The sequence below is a fragment of the Poecilia mexicana genome, unplaced genomic scaffold, assembly GCF_051168715.1.
Source record: "Poecilia mexicana isolate PSO_F unplaced genomic scaffold, ASM5116871v1 scaffold_11, whole genome shotgun sequence".
Lineage (NCBI taxonomy): Eukaryota > Metazoa > Chordata > Actinopteri > Cyprinodontiformes > Poeciliidae > Poecilia > Poecilia mexicana.
In genome coordinates, this window is record NW_028263380.1 from 16,296,531 (window position 1) to 16,314,861 (window position 18,331).

The 18,331-nt window shown below is 38.3% G+C and overlaps 1 protein-coding gene across 6 annotated transcripts in view; it reads right to left on the reverse strand.

The window, feature by feature from the left end:
* Positions 1 to 18,331, reverse strand: part of ptk2aa (protein tyrosine kinase 2aa) — a 69,650-nt gene that overhangs the window by 40,811 nt on the left and 10,508 nt on the right. The window contains exons 1-2 of one of the 6 annotated variants that reach the window (XM_088010275.1): positions 2,033 to 3,043; positions 99 to 343 (exon numbers count right to left, since the gene is read on the reverse strand). In XM_088010275.1, the coding sequence (XP_087866401.1) occupies positions 99 to 343; positions 2,033 to 2,156 (369 nt within the window). In that variant the 5' untranslated portion in view covers positions 2,157 to 3,043. Of the gene's footprint in view, positions 1 to 98; positions 344 to 2,032; positions 3,044 to 6,283; positions 6,800 to 18,331 lie in introns of those variants that run through there. The other 5 variants (XM_088010276.1, XM_088010278.1, XM_088010279.1 and 2 more) reach the window with 5 other exon arrangements.

The window sequence follows — 18,331 nt, forward strand, 5'->3', positions numbered from 1 at the left end:
GGGACATACACCGGGAAACTGCAACATGTCTTAACTTAAAGTATCTCCAGAACAAAAAGCCTTCTCTGTAGGAGTTAACAGGTGAATGCGTGTCTTACCCTGACATCAGTCGCATCTCCGTATCTGATGTTGGATGACCAGAAGCTGTGTTCAGTGTTGGTCTCAAAGTAATGGAAGACTTTCAGAACCCTGTCCACGGAACCAGCCATGGTGCGGTCCGATCCCCCTGCGCTCAGCCGAGACTTGGCGCCTGCTAGGAAGGCATTGTTCAGGTTGGGGTCCATATAGGCTGTTGCCATGGTTTTCCCTGCTGAGACTGCCGCTGCTAGGTGTCTGTCATATTCTGCAGGGTTCAAAGAGAAAAAGCTGAGGTAAGTTAAAGGAAGAAGTAAAAGTGAAGTTTTAAAATTTTCCATGTTTTAGAATTTTCAAAAGTTAAACTCATAAAATAAAAAAAATAAAAAACTTCTTAATTGATGTGAATTTTTCATCTGGGGTCATCTGGGTACGTCAGCAGACTATAAAGAGTCGTTATGGTCCACTAATTACAGTTTATAACCTTTTTAGAAATGTTTTGCAAACCATTTTCACTTTTTTAAACACTTTCAGGTTTCTAAATACCCTACCAGAACAAAAACAAAGATGTTTAAGTTCAACCTCAGGTGTAAAACACAATAACTGTAATACAAATTTAAAATCTGTTGAGGTGGAGTTATTTGTTATTTGTAATTTCTTTAAGTACAAAATATCTGAGTTGAACAATTAGGAAAATAGTATCCAGAAAAGGGCAAATGATAAGTCAAAACTTTAAAAGTCTGTAAAAGTTCAAGAAAAAAACGTGTTTTGCGGGAAGTGATTTCTGCCACATGCTTTTTAGAACATATGTTCTGAGGTAAGTAGTAAAGTGAAAAATATCTGATGATCTGACACAAACAAAACGGTAAAAAATGAAATACTAATCATGTTTGGATGAAACGCAAAGGCATGGATCAGTACGGTACAACAAAATGTTAAAAGGCTCGGGCTTTAAAGCTGAGGACACTAAAGAGCCCCATAGTGACCACTGTTTTCGCCATTTGTTATAAGACTGACATAATTATGATGGAACTGCCCCTCCCCTGCTGGTTGCTGGACATATTGTTCAGCTGGCTGAAATGAGCCCCGAGTGCTTTAACCTCACTTACAAGTCAAATTTTGCTGCTGGAAAAAATCTTTGAGAGAAATATAGAGGTATATAGTAGAATATTTTCATTCTATCACTATAGCAGCAGTAGGGATATTTGCTGACTTTTGTTTTGTATCAAAGAAACAAGGTACATGGGGACAAAAGCATAAATTAAACAAATATTGAATGATCGTCGTAAATCAGTTGTTGGTTGAACGGTAAAATCAACTGTCAACTCCAGATTGTTCCAGCGCTAACGTTGCACATCTGAGTCCTCCTCGCTTCTGTTTTCCTACTCTGGCCTTCCTGTCACTTTTGACGTAAACGCTGTACAGTAAGTGTCCAAAAACAAAACAATGAACAATAAGATACCAGAAAGAAATGAAGCGACGCAATCGCAGCCAGGGCCAAGTCTCTTACTGTAGCTATAAACCAGAGCAGACAATGCACCACAGGCGGCCATGTTATCCTGAATAAGAAGTTCTGACATTGACACACTTCCTGTAAACTTCATCTGGAAACATAAACGTGTTGCTCTGTCGTCAATATCAGAAAGCAGAGCTTCAGATCTGCCTCAAGTTTCATTGTTCTGCTTCCCTTCCTTCCTTCCTGTGCTTGTCCTCCATTAGAAGAAAATGGATACGTTTTGGAAGGTAATTGCACCTGGGAGGACTGGACAGGGTGTGCACACACACACACACGCACACGCAGACATATACAAACACACAGTCTGCTGCAAGAACTGGTAGCTTTCCCGGTATACCAACTCCTGTTCCCATGGAGTCAGATGTCACGCAGGGTGTGAGTGGTCTCATGCTCCTTGCTGCATGTTTCTGAGTGTGTGCTGTGAGGAGATTTCATTCATACCTCGGTCCCAGCACAAGGGGAAAGGACTGCAGCCGCTCATCGCCATAGAAACGCATGTCTGCCCCTTCCTGTGCCTGTCTGCTCCGAGGACGGAGAGGCAGCTCGGCGCTTCACAGCCTCGCATCGCTACGCGCCGAAGTCAAATAAACAAGCACAGCAGGATCCTGAGATGCCTTTCAGAAGGCTCTTACATAATCCAAACGCTAATTTACACAAAAATACATCCTGGAAGGGGCAAAGTAGCTCTTACACAACAGTTTGCAAAACGTTACTTCCAACGGAGTAAAATCGACAGAAGGCCCATTTTTAAAGTGTTGAAAACAGCATGAAAATGCTCCAGAGTTGGCCGAGCCAGGAAGAGATTCAGCTCAACAAAACTTGTCCTCTTGATATTTTTCTTTCATCCAAAGTTCACACAGAACAAGGTTCCCTGGAGACCCTCAAAACTTCAATGCTTTTCCTTTCCTGTCCGCTCCATAGTTACTCCTTAGTGTCTTTTCTCTGATGAAAACACATCGTCGGTTTTCAGACTCATACGACGCTTTGTGCTTGACCTCCCTCGTCTTGGTCACTGTGAAAGTTTCAAGCAACTGTTGCTCAGGGGAGAGAATAAATCCGCCAGGTTGCTGGGTAAAATCCTCCTTTATCGAGAACACAAAGCCAAATCCAGCTCATACAGAACTGATCCAGAGGAGCTTCAGTCTGCTGGTGCTCAAAAGAGAAGGAGCTGCAATTACTGCGCTCACAGAGAAACAAACACAGAGTTATCGTCTTTTGTCGGAAACAGAAAGTGAGAGGACAGATTGAGCCGCCTAAACAAAGGAAGCAGAGACAGAGGTGGGGAGGAATACAGCGATTGTTTCCATGTGAATGAGAGGAAAACGAGGACAGAGCAACACAACTGAAAGAAAGTTGAGGGAGGAATGAGAGTGCTCCATCCAGAGGGGACTGATGGTGGAGGAGGAGGAGCTAACATCTATTAATATGCTAATTCGATCCTCTCCATTTGACACAAAAACACTCCCACCCTTGCTCGTGAGGCTTATCTCTAATCTTAAGCTTATAAAAGTGAGTCAAGGAATGTAAAATACATATTTTCAATGCAGGAAAGTTTATTTTATTTAGCAAAGGACAGAAGTGTACACATCTGAGTTCGGGTTGCTTAGAAATGCAGGAAACCCCCAAATCCATCCCAATTCAAATGAAAATTTAAGATTTTCTTCAGATATTTTGATTTTTGTGTCATATTTTGAGAAACATGAAACAAAAAGTTAATAACTGAAATGAAATATAACTTTGTCAACTTAAATTAATCATGTTTAGCTCTAGAATGTGACCTAATCTACTCAACTTCAACCCTTTCCTGCAGCATATGATGTGATTTATACCAAGTAATGACATTAGGTTTTAGTAGGTAATTAAAAATCAAACTGTAACTGTTCCATGATGGAAGAGCTGCTAGTGGATATCAAATAATTTTCTTATTTTAATTGCCTAAATATGCAATGACCCATTTTGAGGAGCTGTTTTCCAGGAAAGTCTGAATGTCCCGGGAAAAATTCCTTCCAACAATTATTTCTTCGCTGCCTTCATGGGTAGAGATGGTCTGATTAGATTACACTTCCTGACCGGTTATCAAGTCTTATGGCTTTCCTTGAAGACTGACCTGAAAATTTAGATTTTGGCCAAAATGTTTTTTGTTATTTAAAGCTTTTTTTTGTCATCTAAAAGTTTGAACTCATAAGTCATAATGCAGAAATATCAATAGAGTAATTTTTATCCAACAAGAAATTATTTTTCCTATTTAAGCATTGCAGCATGTCCCTTTTTTAAACACAAAGAAAAAGAGCATCAGTACTATTGGTTGATGTATTTATGTTATTTATATTCTTAGTTCTTATGCATTTAATCAATAGGGGAAAATGTTGATTTCAGCATTTGAAAACAAATCAAGGGACAAACAGGTCATTGTTCATCTCTGGACAATTGATGGCACCTCTAATTATGGGGTTTGTAGTTTTTGTTACCTCATAATAACTTTTAAAAGCTTACAATTAAGATGAATAAGTGCAAGATGTTACAGAAACGCAGTCGATTTCTCTCCATTTCTTCCCAAACCAGCAAAAAATGATCAACATAAAAAACAATAGGATACGGTCAAGTCATAAATCCGAATGGCCACATTAAATATTTTAATTAATACACTCACTTGCTTTATGATAGTGATTCTGTTCCGTCACTCTCATGTTGAATCCTAACAAAATCCATTCTGTTCTTTCTTCCAAATGTATTTTATTCTCATTTTTCTAATTTTCTTTTTATGTTTATGCCGAGGTTACATCATAAATCACAGAGTTTATGACAGAATGAACAAAATGTTGGGACAAAAGTATTTTCAAAAAATAAAACGAGTAATTTTCTTACAATTAGCCTCCTTAAACATGCAGTTAAGCCCAGATAAAGAACTGGATCAGCTTCAATCAATCGCTAAGCAATCACTGACAAACCTGTAAAATCCTAAATCAGGATTGTCTCCAGACAGCCTAACTGAGCAGCCATTAAACTGTGCCTTTTCATGCGTGTGTGCACGTGCAGCTCTGCTATAATTTGTGGTCCATCTCGGGCTTTAGTCCATTGTTATGAAAATCTTCTGGGGAGCTGGGGGTTTGTGTGTTTGTGTACTGGTGGGGGCTATTAAAAGCCTTTTGTCAGAGGGGCCGGATGTTGCCATGAATGGGAAGATCTCCACTGGGACGGAGCCAAAACTCCTGTTTTTTAATTATTATTTTTCTCTTAGCATGAGTGAGAACATTATCAATCTGGTACATCATTTAAACAGAGCTCCTTAGTTCTGTACTTTTGTCTGCAATTATGACTTCCCAGTGAAAAAAATCTATATTTCTTACAAAATCTTTCAAGTTAAAGACAAACGCTTCCTAAAATAAGAAAAAGATTGATGTTTTCTGCTTAGATTTTACACTTTAAGCATATTAAATACAGGACTTTAACATAAAAGAATATTATAGTTTTATTCTTTGATTCAGAAGTTTGGGAACCACTGGTTTAGACTGATAGTTTCAACATTATCAGGTGTTTTTAGTATTATTATTATTATTATTATTATTATTATTATTATGCTTAGAAACTTGGAGTTATACTGTTATTTATAATTATTTATTATATTTAACTGCATTTCTGTATTACAAATTATTTGATAATCTTTAGCAACTTGCCTAAAATGTGCAGAGCATCAATAACCAGCATATTGACCAGTATATCACTTTTATTTATTTTCAAGCCTTGTTTTTAGCTTTTGCAACATTCATAAAATGTATATGCTTTTTAGTATTTTCCCTGTTCTTCCATGTTTGTTATATTCTAACTTCATCGCCTGGCTGATAAACTTGGTGTTGATTCCATAAGGATGTTCTATAAATATAAGTGTTATGGAGTAATGATGTAATATAAATACATTTTTAACTAATTGCATGAACTGATAGTTTAAGGGAAAACGTCTGCTGGATAGCCGAGGTGATAGCAACTATAAAAAAATTTGCTCAGGGCCTCATGCTGCTCTCCCAGCTCCCTGCAAGCTGCAAATCTTCATATGTGTCAAGTACAGAAAAACAGGAACGGATGGTTCCGTGTTCCCAAAATAAATCCTCTCTTCCAGTGTGGGCTGTGGACCCTTGATGTACAGGAAGGTGGTGCTTTGAAACCAAAATGAAACCTTTTGGCCAGAAAATGTAGAGCACTGTACACGGGGATAACTTTCTTCACCAGGAAGAAGGAAACTCGTCAGAGAAAAATGGAGAAGATGAGTGCTGAATGCAGAACAATCCTGGAAGAAACAGGCTACAATGGAGTCGTGTAAATCAAAGTATATTCATGTGCTATAATGTCCCAGTCAATGTTCAGACCTAAATCCATTTGAGAACATCTATGTTGATAAAATCTCTACCTTAAACTCTTCAACATACTTACAAATGTTTCCAATACATTTTCTTCCCAACATATGGAGTCCAAGCTGCCATGTCTATGTTTCTTCTTTAAGATTCTTTTCATTTTCTTTACACTTTAATTACATACATACAAAGCGTACTAATGTAAATGTGGCAAATCAAGCTCAAGTTCTAGCAAGAAACAAGTAAATCTGTTGAGGCTGTGAATGTCGATTTTTTTTATCTTATGTATGAGTGAAAGAAGCAGCTGGATGATCTCACAGATTGTGTCTGAGGGTCAGTTGCTCACCTGTGTAGTAGGCGATCCTGGAAATATCTGAAAGAAAAACAGAAAAATATCCTGTCAGCGGGTTTTTTTTTTTTTTTTTGGCCCCAAACAAACAAACAGCAGGTGTCCCCAACCCTGTTCAATTGTATGACCTCCCAAACAAATATCCTGGCCTGCTCTGCAATTTACGTCACCGTAACTGAATTACAACTCAACCCGTGGTCTTCTGGTCACACACACACATTTCACTCGGTTATTGATTGACCTTTCAAATCAATATCCAATCGGTTCCTTATTCACCGCCGACTCCCATGTTGAGGCCTCAGTATTTAAAAGTAATCAAAGGTTAAAGTGGGAAACTCTGGAGAATAGCCCTATTGTTTTGTGTTAAAGGTCCAGCAGCTGCGAGATGAGGATGTGGTTTAACCTCTAGCCTTTTGTTTGGACATCAAAACTTCACAGGAAGATGGAATATACTTCTGTTGATTGACACAAGTGGAAGTTAATGCTTTGCGTTGCTTTAATTCCAGTTTACCACCCCGCGTCTAGATGAAGATGGATTAAATGGATTAAATAATCAGGTTACTCGCCAGCAAGACTTGAAGTCTTAGAAGGAAACCATAAGCCACTGTAAGATCTTAAATTTCCAACAAAGCCCTTTAGATTTAAACATTTTCTTGCGTCTTCTCGGAAGAACAATTTGAAAACTTAATCTTTGGCCTCAGGAGCAGTTAAGCAGACAAATATAAGCATGTCAGTGCCTTGCAAAAAATGTTATAGCCCTTCAACTGGCTAGCATCAGGTAACAACCACAATCTTGATTGGGTTTTAATGAAAGAACACAAAATAGCACATAGATGGAAACATAACACTTTAAATCTTTACAAATGCTTTGTAGCTCCATCATTCAAAGCCCGAACAACTGATAGTTTGAACATCTTGAAACAAAAATGGCTGCATACTCTTTTAAATGTCAAACTGGATAGAGAGCATCTGTAAACACCAGTACTTTACTTAAGCCAACAAAACTAAAACTGTAGTTTTGTTGGAAGGTGAACCTCAGCCTCAGTTAAATAATGCTCTCTTACAAACCTCTGAGGTCAGCCTTCTCAGATTTTTATTTGTCAAAGGTTTTATGAGGCATTCATCTTTATCCTACCTTCCACTTCACTATCGCACACCACTTTGTGTAAATCTATATAACATAAAATCCCACTAAATTACATAGAAGTTTGTGGCTGTACAATGACAAAAATGGGAAATGAATACTTTTCCAAGTCACTATAAATACTTTGAGTATTTGACTGCTGCAGTGAGCTTGGATGACAGAGCAGCTCTGTAGCTCTGACAGGAAGTTCAGGAGAAGCTTTATGGGAACTTGACACCTACTTATGGGACTGACTGGGCTGTGTTAGAGAGAGGGTTATAAAGGATAAGCGTCTGAGTGCTTCAGAAACAAATACTGCATATGGATGTCCAAATACACAGAGGGTTTAAGGACACGCATGGCTGTCAACTGAGACGACGTAATGGTGGAAAGAAAACTCTACAAAAACAATATCGTGACAGGCCTATAATAATAGGCCGGTCACGATAAACAATAAATCAATTAATTGCACGATAAATTAAACCTATCAACCTCATTTTAATTATCGGCTTTATCGTCTCTTCCTGCCTTTTTAGTTTCTGTTGATGACACTGAATGAAAAAAGGCTCAACTCCGGTGCTCTCTACTGACCCTCTCTTCCTATTTCCTTAGTGTAATGCCCAGCGCACACCAAAAGAGTTGTCGGCCCATTTTCAAAACCTGAGAGACCATTAGCCGACAGGAATCCTAGGTATAACGGTTCGATCGGGTTCGTCATGCCATGTGGTGTCCAGCCACATGGGCACAAAATAATGGCTACAAGTCCAGTTAACTAATTTTAAAACCAGGCATTAATCAATGCTTTATTAGAATCCACCTGTGATGCATGTGGCTAGAGTCAGCGTAAAGTCCTTAGTGAAAAGTTACCAGGTTTATCAACTGAGGTTGCAGTTTGGCTTCAACTCCTCCCCTTGTCATTTCTATATTCTTTGCATGAAATGTTGAATAAACATTAATGTTGTTTCCACATATCATCTCCGATGTCTGCAGGATTTTGGGTTGCGTGTCAGCTGTTTGGGATTCCCCTCCATAATTTCCCCTTAGAAAGCAGGAGGAGAATCCGGCTTTCTGATTGGCTACCTGTCATATTCAGCGTTAAGCTCCCAGTCAGGGAAAACCCCTGATTTAGATCAGAGCGACGATCTACCGTAACACACCACACTGCAGGATGGACACCAACGACAATCTTAGATCGGCCAACGATCTAAGATTGTAGTAAGGGGAAAATAGGGACAAAAAATCGTGTAGTCTGAACTACTGCATTAGGTAGTCGGATGTGCCCAACTTCTCTATTTAAATCTAGTGATGACTAAAGGGCAATATAGTATACAGACTTCATAATCTGCACTCTTTTGGTTGAATGCAGTATTTATTTCCACTTTGGCTTTATGTTGTTGAGTTTTTATTAAAGTATGTTTACTCTAATAATGCAGCTATATAAAGTTAGTAATAGCAGTAATAAAATTTTACTAGGATGTTCAAAGTTTCCCCCAGAAAACTTGCTCAGCCCGGTGGTTTGGGCTTATAATACACTTGGGGATACCTGATTTACATTCCATAGTATATGTTAAAAATGGTTACAAAATTACCAGTATTAGCATTTGAAAAGAAAATGTATACTTGTATGAAATATCCTGTCAGTGAATATACAGCTTTAGTCAAAACACAATTAAAATCTTTGACAAGTTTTACTAATAAGGCCAAATATCACATAGGCAGGTTTTTATATTGCATGCACTTTTTGACTTTTTTAGAAAATGCAACAGGGTTCCTATATGTTTTTATGCCCAAATTCCACAGTTTGAGAATCAAGTTTTCCATGTTAAGTGTACTTTTCAGTCCATTTAACAATGTAACTTCAAAACTTTATGTTGACTCTAAGTTTAAGGCATACAGTTCTATAGTTGACAGACAGCAGCTGGATGGATTAATGGATGTTATATGTAGTAAATATCCCTCAGTTTCATCATTCACTTATCTTTTTAATCCTTTCAAAATGTACAGATATACTAAATAAAATGAAAAGTTTAACTTCCAGTATATGTGAGTAAATTGAAGCAGTGAACTGATTAGGAGAAGTTAGTATTGACAGAATCTGTCTATGAAAAATCTTTAATGACAATTTAATGGAGCTGAAATCTGTGTGTAACATCTGCTGTCTGGCCTGTAGACTGCCTGAGCTCTTTTGCATCTCTGTTTGTCTTTCCCTGTCTCTCTCTGTTAACAATGCAGAGTAGTCTAAGTGCTGCGGAGTCTAAGTTTTGTAGCCACATTGGCGATGCTGCAGCCATGGGTTGAAAGCAGCGGCGACAGCAGTCTTTTCATGGTTGAGAACTAAAACTGAATATTGGATGAAGAGCTTCAAACAAACAAAACAAAACTATCAATGCAGACGCTTTCCACTCAAATAAAATACAAAAGAATACAAAGAGTACAAAAAGATATTTTACTCTAATTTCACTGCAGGATACAGTGAGGAGTCAAGAATTTAATTAGAAACAGTCAATGCACAAAGAAACACACATACAGAAAACAAGCTTGTCTGCAGACTGACAGGCAGCCCAGCGGACACCTGCTCCTCCAACTGAGTGGAGCTGAACGCAGGAAAAGGATTCAAAGCCCAGTCTGTGTGGATTGTGTCATGTGTCACTCAACATAATCCAAACTGAACTCTCTCACTCTTCGAGTTAAAGATTTTGGTTTTTGGATTAGGTTATCTTTCATGATGTCATAAGTCTTCAAAACTCTTTGAATTCATGTAAATTTTACTGAAGGGTATTTTATTTAGCAATTATAAAACAGCTAAAAATATGTGGCCTCTTGGTAAATGTAATGTAGCCTAATTTAGATAGAAATGTGGTTCCCCATTAGACGGCACAAGCCTTGAATTTAAATGTAATCTTTTCTTTCCTTACTAATACGATGAGCATAGAAATGTCTGCCTCTTCTTGGCCTGATTTTGAGGGAATGAAACAAAGTAAATTATTGTAATCAAAGCCACAAATTCTTCGTCGCTCTAAAGATTTTCCTAATGTCTCCCATGTCTGACCAGAGACACGCTGCAGGGCACATTTGCACGCAAGCTCCGACTTTTTGAGGGTGAGCTAAGAAGCTTGAAGAAGAGCAGGGCAATAATCTGTGTGGGAAAACAAAGAATGCCGGTATAAAGTGGAAAACCTGCCTCCTGGTAAAGACAGTATGCGTGTATAGTTGGAATCTATAATTTGCGATTTCAGATCTGAACTTTAACCCTGATGTTTCCAAATTGAGTATGCTCCATGATACAGAAAGTTTGAAAGCTAAAACATATAAGATGGAAGCGACCTACTGGAAAACTAATATATTCCAGTGAACAGAAATTTGGGCACCATTTTCGTCGTAGTTTGTACGTCTGCTCTTCATTAAATGCTGACACAATGGCTCCAAAATGGCTGCTTCAAATTACTTATTGCTTTATTACTCATTTAATATGGTCTTGTGTCATAGATAAAGAAAAGTATTCAGAATCTGGCTGAAAGTAAAAGGTCCAGAGCAGACCGAGGTAAAACTTCCCGTCCCACTCAGACAGATAAAAGTACCCAGATGTACACAAACACTGTCTCTTCAAGCTGAGGATAATTGCACGTTACCCCCGTTTTTTTGCTAACTATAATTATACAGAACAATTACCAGAGGCTGCAAAGCAAGCATCTAAACTCCTGGTCTTACATCTGAATTTAGATCAGTTTGGAAAAGATCAGAAAGTTAGAAAAGGTTAGAGAATTAAATTATTAAGAAAAAAAATTCAAACAGACATTGTTTTTTTTTGTTTTTTTTTTTGCCACATTTCACAGACTTCCTACAATGCTGACTGAATTAGTTGATAGTTTATGCTGAAAGGTTAATGTTGAAGCTCAGCTGACATGTATTCACACATGCCAGTCTGTAAAGGTGTTACTCGAGCGTACAGTCTAGCAATGCAACAACACAATGCTCGGGGCAGCGAACGCACCTGTCAATCACGTTTCACCATTTTGAAATTGACCTTTAGCGTGATTTGCACAAGTTGCTGCTCTCAGTTAAGAGCAAGCTATGAAACATTGATATGACTAAGCTGCGTTTCTTCTGCTTATCTATTTATGCAATGAGTTTGACGGGAGCCGGGCTCTGATAAATATCAAATAATTACCCAGCAGCTGCCCCTTGCTAATATAAACGCGTTTGCCTACGTACAGGCTGCAGATGATGCACACCCTGCAGATAAATCCTACATGCACTCGCAACATAATAAGGTCACGGAGGCGCATGAGTGCTCGCACTTTTATCTGCCCAAAGCAGACAGACATTCACTCAAGTGTGCATCGTTCAGGTGCTGCGATAAACCCCAGCAGCTCACGGAAGATCCTCGCATGTTAATGCATCACACTCAGAGCAGATACATCATGTTTAATTCAGCACTGCAGATTATGGACGAATGAGCTGACGATAGATTAAATCTTCAAATCATTTTTAAATGGTACCAGGGATATTTATGTGTTGGTTAAAATCTTTGAAAAGGGATCAGTTAAAGTGCAGTTCTTAATTGAATTACAGATTTACAGTTGTTTACGAGAATAAAACATGTTTATGTGGAAGGAATGCAAATGTGATATTAATTATTGAATCCTGCCTTCATCATACATGAGAGGGAACACTTTGGAGCGGCTGGGCGAGACGAAAAATTACTCCTCAGTTTTGATTGGTCGACAGTTGCACATTCTTTATTTGCTCAGCTTAACTTTGTTGAATTGTATAAACTAGCTCAGCATAACAGACCATGTTAATGTTTTCTTATCAATTATGGAAATATGTAATCTGAAGGGCTGCGGATATGATTTTTAATAGATTATATATTTAACAGACTATGGCATGTAAAGTGGATTGAGGAAATTTTACTTACGTTGATACAGGCATGCAACTGACCTTTACACGGGGCTCCTACAGATTTTTCTATGGCAAAATTCTTTGAAATTTCCAGATTTCTTTTAATCCATTTTGAAGTAAAATGGTTAATTATGACTATGGTTCAGATTTTCCTTCAGAGGTTTTGCTGAAATGTAAATTATATTCATTTTAATTCATTTTTAAGCACTTTGAAAACATGAACATAACCGGAAGTTTCATTAAATACAAAATGACCACAAAAAAAAAAAAAAAAAAAAAAAACTCTAAGGCTATCTATCTTTCTATCTATTACAGATAAAAGGCTGGTCAGATGGATGGATGGATGGATGGATGGATGGATGGATGGATGGATGGATGGATGGATGGATGGATGGATGGATGGATGGATGGATGGATGGATGGATGGATGGATGGATGGATGGACGGATGGCTGGACGGACGGATGTGTGGACGGATGGACGGATGGATGGATGGATGGATGGATGGATGGATGGATGGATGGATGGATGGATGGATGGATGGATGGATGGATGGATGGATGGATGGATGGATGGATGGATGGGTGGATGGATGGACGGACAGATGGATGGATGGATGGACGGACAGATGGACGGATGGGTACTCTGCTCGGAGAGTTTACAGTAAAATCTCATTGGGTCTTATTGTACCAATGAGGCAGCCATTACCTAATAACACTAATGGCTGCCGTCTGAGAGTCTGTTTTCATAAGCTGTTAAAAGCTCGACTTCATGTTGAGCAAATTTCCCTCCATGATGAGTCAAGATCAAAATAACTGAACTTACTGAAATATAGATGACATAACCCAGAAACAAAACACCACCGGGAGATTGTTGGCTTAAGGCAAAGTTCACACACAGCGTACACACAGGCTTTTAAACACAAGTAGAAACACACAGACAGCTACACAAAGAGCCATGTGGGCAACATGCTGCATGACAAAGCATGCCTGTATTCAGACACAGCCCACCAAATTGAAACAGTTCTGCCAACACTCAAACACACACGCGCACACGCAAACACACACACAAAGAAACCTCTTCTCATGGTTATGCTCAGATAAAGTTGAAACCCCTCCGCTTGTTTCAGCACCTTCATCTTTTGGTCATAAAAAAGCAGACAAATATATCCGTTGAATAAAACCAGGTTGAACAAAGATAATCTAATTGATTTCATCAAATGAAAGCTGAATTAGCTTAGGCAGAAAATAGTTAGCTTTCACTACTTATAATAGAGTCTGTTATTATAATAAATTATCAAATTAATTTCTCAGGAGACCAAGATAATCTAATCAAATATCCTAAATAAGTTAACTCCATACATCAGCCCCTTGAACATTTTGAATTACATAATAATGATGAAACATTCATATCTCTATTGCATTTGGTTAACATGTGGCCATAAATCATTCAGAAATTCAAACTGATAAAAAGTAATACATCATTCAGTTGTGATGGCTTTTATGGACAGATACTGGTTTCCAGTTTTCTATCCAGATCCCAACATAAAAATGAATTATAGGCCTTGCACATTCTTGATCAAATAACAAGTACTTTCACATGTTACTATAATGTTCACAATCAAAGAGAAACAGAATTGACTGATGCAACTTTCTCTCTGTTAGCCCTCAATAATGAACAGTTTTAGCTTTAGGTGCAAGTTGTGCAAAGTGCAACTGAAACACTAGATGTTAAATTTTATTACGTTAAAACTGTTGTGCTTAGTTCATAAACCAGGATAGCCTTTTTTTTTCCTCTAGGTTTTGCCTGCACAGAATTAACTGGAAGTGAATAAAAATGTGTTATAAAGCCAAATTTGAAATGATACTTATACATCAACTAACAGCTCCGCCAGAAAAAAATATCAGTAGGAGCAAGACTGAGAGTTAAAAAAAAAGACTAACTTTAAGTGTAAAGTCAATTTACATCTGAAAGACAAATGGTCAAAAATACTGAACTGTTTAAATGTGCCTCAAAGACTCTCATCAAATAGGCTATACAAAAAATAAATAAATAACTGACATACATAACTTTGATATCCACAAGTTAATTTGTGTAATTTATTCATCTATCCATCCATCATCTTCTGTTTAATCTGGGTTTGGGTCACGAAGGCACAGAAACCCAGACTTCTCTCTCCTCATCCAGTCGGGCCAGCTCCTCTGAGGGAATCCCAAGGCATTCCCAGGTCTGCTGAGAAACTTAGGATCTTTTCACACCTGAAAGTTCAGTTCAATTGGAGACCAATGTTGAAATATTTGCTACATTTACAGCTGGTTGAGTTCGTTTTCACACTGCACTGTGTCAAACAATCCAAACCATTTGAAAAACCTGTTCCCTCCCTTGAGTCTGGTGGCGCTGCACTACAACTCCCTGAAGAAAACGACACAAAACCTCACAACTTCCTTCTTTGCAAACTGTAAACAAAATGGAGTAGTGTTAGATTTTAGTGGTTGTTGGATTTTTCTTATTGGTAAAAGACCACAAGCCTTTCCTCCTGCTAGCGTTAGACCTTCACGTTTGTATTTACCCAGAGTGCCCTGCGCTATAGTTTGCTTCCTGTAGTTGGAGCGGTCTCCGGTCCACTGGCACATAAATTCAAACTGCATCAGAATTTACTTCAGTCGAACACAGACCTAGGTTTGTAGGCGGATTGATCATTCAAATCTCCCCAAACAAACCAGACTTTAAAGTCGGATTAAAGCGGACTAAACAAGGCTGGTGTGAAAGCACCCTTAGTCCTTCCAGTGTGTCCTGGATCTTTCGCTGCATCTCTTCCTCATGGGACGTGTCGGTTTCACCTCACCAGGGAGGCGTCCGGGGGACATCCTAACCAGATGCCCCATGCTACTCTCGATGTGTGGGAACAGCGGCTCTGCTCTGGGTCACTCCAGTTTTAATTTAAAAACTTTTTTAGGTAACAGACTGAAACAATGTGCAGCAGGTTATTTGATAGATGCAGTCATTTAAATTCAACAGAAAAGGAAGGAATTGCACAATTATCTGCTTGATATCTTTGCTTACAGCTCGTCAAGAGAAATTTATGATTTTGATCACTAGGGTGACAGATGGCAGAAAACAAAACTCCTTTATTACTCATGAGGACGCAGGAAATCATAAAACAATTGCAGATAAACTAAACACACACAGAAATATAAGAATTGGAAGTCTCCTAATAACTGGCTGACCTGAAAAATAAATACAAACATAACAGAGAAATGAACAATTTCCTATATACAATCACAAAACGGAAATGTGTGATAAACTCTCACCATGATAAAGTCCCTCCATTTACAGGCTAATGTGAGGAGAAGTCAAGAAGAGACCAGTAATCCTCTTCTACCGCTAAATTGGAAAAAGCCAAAATCCCAGCCTTCAGTGCTCTGGTGCCTCGGGTTTTGCTTCCCAGTTCATTCAGTAATGAACGCCAATGTCGACTTAAGATCACAGCTCAGCTCTTTCCGCCTCCTCTCTGTACACCAACTACTACTTTACTACAAACCAACACAGAGCAGCATGAGTGGCACGCGTGAAAGAAGAGGAGGAAGGAAAAGAGGAGCAGTAGACAGGCTGTAAGCATGAAAGGGGGAGGGAGATGAAAGAGAGAAAAGGAAAGAGGGAGAGGGAAATGGGGGAGTGGCTTTGATCCCTCAGGAGAGTGATGGAGGTGGGGGGGGGGAGCAGATGTACAGGAGACAGAGGAGAAGCAAGTGAAAAAGGAAACACATGGGAACATTTTATGCAATAACTGCGAGACAAAAAAGATGGATAAAGAAACCAAAACAAGGCCAACAAAGGTAAACAATGAAAAAGTCACACATCGCAATAAATAAGCAGATAACGACAACCATAAGGAAATGTTGCATCTAGCTACTCTATCTCTGACACACAAACGTACCCCTGAGGAGCCACTCAATTAGTCATAATGTAATGTTCTCCACTCAGCGCTCTGCGACAGAAATCATCCATCTTTACAGCAACAAAGAGAAGTGAGACAAGGCGAGAAGCAGTCAGTTGTTCCACTGACTTTACACATTTGATCCAATTATACTTTAATCTAATTCCATGCGGTGTGGATAGTAAATCCCATTCATCTCGCGTTTTACACACGCCATATGGGCGAAACTTTACAAGTCGGCACGGGCTGGTATGACATTCTGAAAACCCTACGTAAAAATACCATGGTTTTTACTATATTTATAGTACAATATACAATAGTAAAACTGCATCATCTTTATATAAAGCACTCACTTAATTTCCACATCCTTATTTTCTGTTATTTGAGACTCGGTGAATTGTGTTAGCTCCACTTACAATATGTAACGGTGTTTCATAAAGATCTGTTTTAGCCCCTGTTTGATTAAATGAGCAGGGTCAATGTCACTTCATAAGAATACTTAGAGATGTAGCTCGAAGACAAATCTATCCTTTGATGCTCACTGTGATAAGAGATTAAAAAAAAAAAGCTTACACCTCAACTGGTTGTTTTTATTTAGGTTGAAAATGCCATTTCATATGACCACATCTCTCTCTTTTGTAAAGCCTTGGCCGGAGCAGAACAATTGAATCTCTCACAATCATCTGTACCTTTAAGCTTTAAGTAATTTACCTGCTTAACTTTCAAAGCTTTTGTCATATCATGTTTTATACCGCAGTAAACTATCTATTATTAAACTACTTTTCTTCAAGTCTCATCAATCTTGAGCCATTATACTAATATAATCTAGAGTTATTTTTTGTTTATGATGGTTTGTTTTTCGTCATCTTAAAAGTTTTAACGTCTAACCATTTGTTTTATTTTGTAACAGCTTTTGAAATTGCTTTGTTTTCTCAAGCTCTGTTAACCTTTCTGATAATGTTTGGCTATACACCATTAGAAGTGCTTCTTGCAGCCAATTTGACCTGGACTTCCAAGGAAGAAGAGATGTTTTCACTCCCTGGCTAAATAAAGGCTTTATTTAGGGAAAAAGTTGGTCTTTTTGAACTTTTTAAACCCCTTGGTATGCCTTGATGTCAGGAACCTCTCCGTACCTTTCTATAAGTCAAGCAGACATGGGGGAAAAACTAAATCAGGGACAGCGAAATAATCTGATTTGGGTATTTGAGTAACACAAAAAACAACATTGGCCTAAAACAAATAAAGCTGAACCAGCATTAAAGGTAGCAAATTGTTTTATTATTGGTAGCTATGCGGATTTTTTTTTCTGGCTTAAAATACCAAATAGATTTCATAAATCATGTTAGATGCTCAAGTTGTAATTAAGCAAAATCCAAAGTATTAGTTGGGATTCAATATCGATGATAACTCATCACAGCTTGCTGTCTAAAATCCAAGGTTATTTTGGTAAATTCTTGCAGAGTGATGGTGAACTATATAAATATTTTATTAAAAATAAAAACCATTCCATATAATGAAGTACTCAGCAATGCGTGACTCTTACTGCTGGTCCAACTCAACATTCGAGCAACGGTTGAAATATGTTTCTTCATCGTCTACACATTCAAAGAAAAAAAAAAGGGAAAGCCGCAATCCAACAGACAAGATGAGAAGTACTCAGACGTAAAGGAGATTAATGGCCGCTGGATTAGTAGCTCAAGATGTCACACACACACACACACACACACACACACACACACACACACACACTACCGTAGCTCTCATGTATAAGGTTGATCTAATCTCTGCCCCAGTGTGAGAATCCCAGCTTCATGATGCTGGTGCACTAACACCACCCTCTAGTGGAGTAGATTTTAAAGTGGTACGTTTTCATCTTCATCTGAGCACCCAAAACTTTTTAGAATATGTCGAAATCTTTTAAAAAATTAAATAAAACATAGTTTCAAGTACATAATGTATTACAAGTACAGCACATTCATAGAGATTGTATCAAAAAAAGACTAAAGCCAAAACTAATTTTTACCAATTTAACGTGGCTCGTTAGCGGCTGCACAGTCATCAGGACGGAGCAACTTATCCTTTAT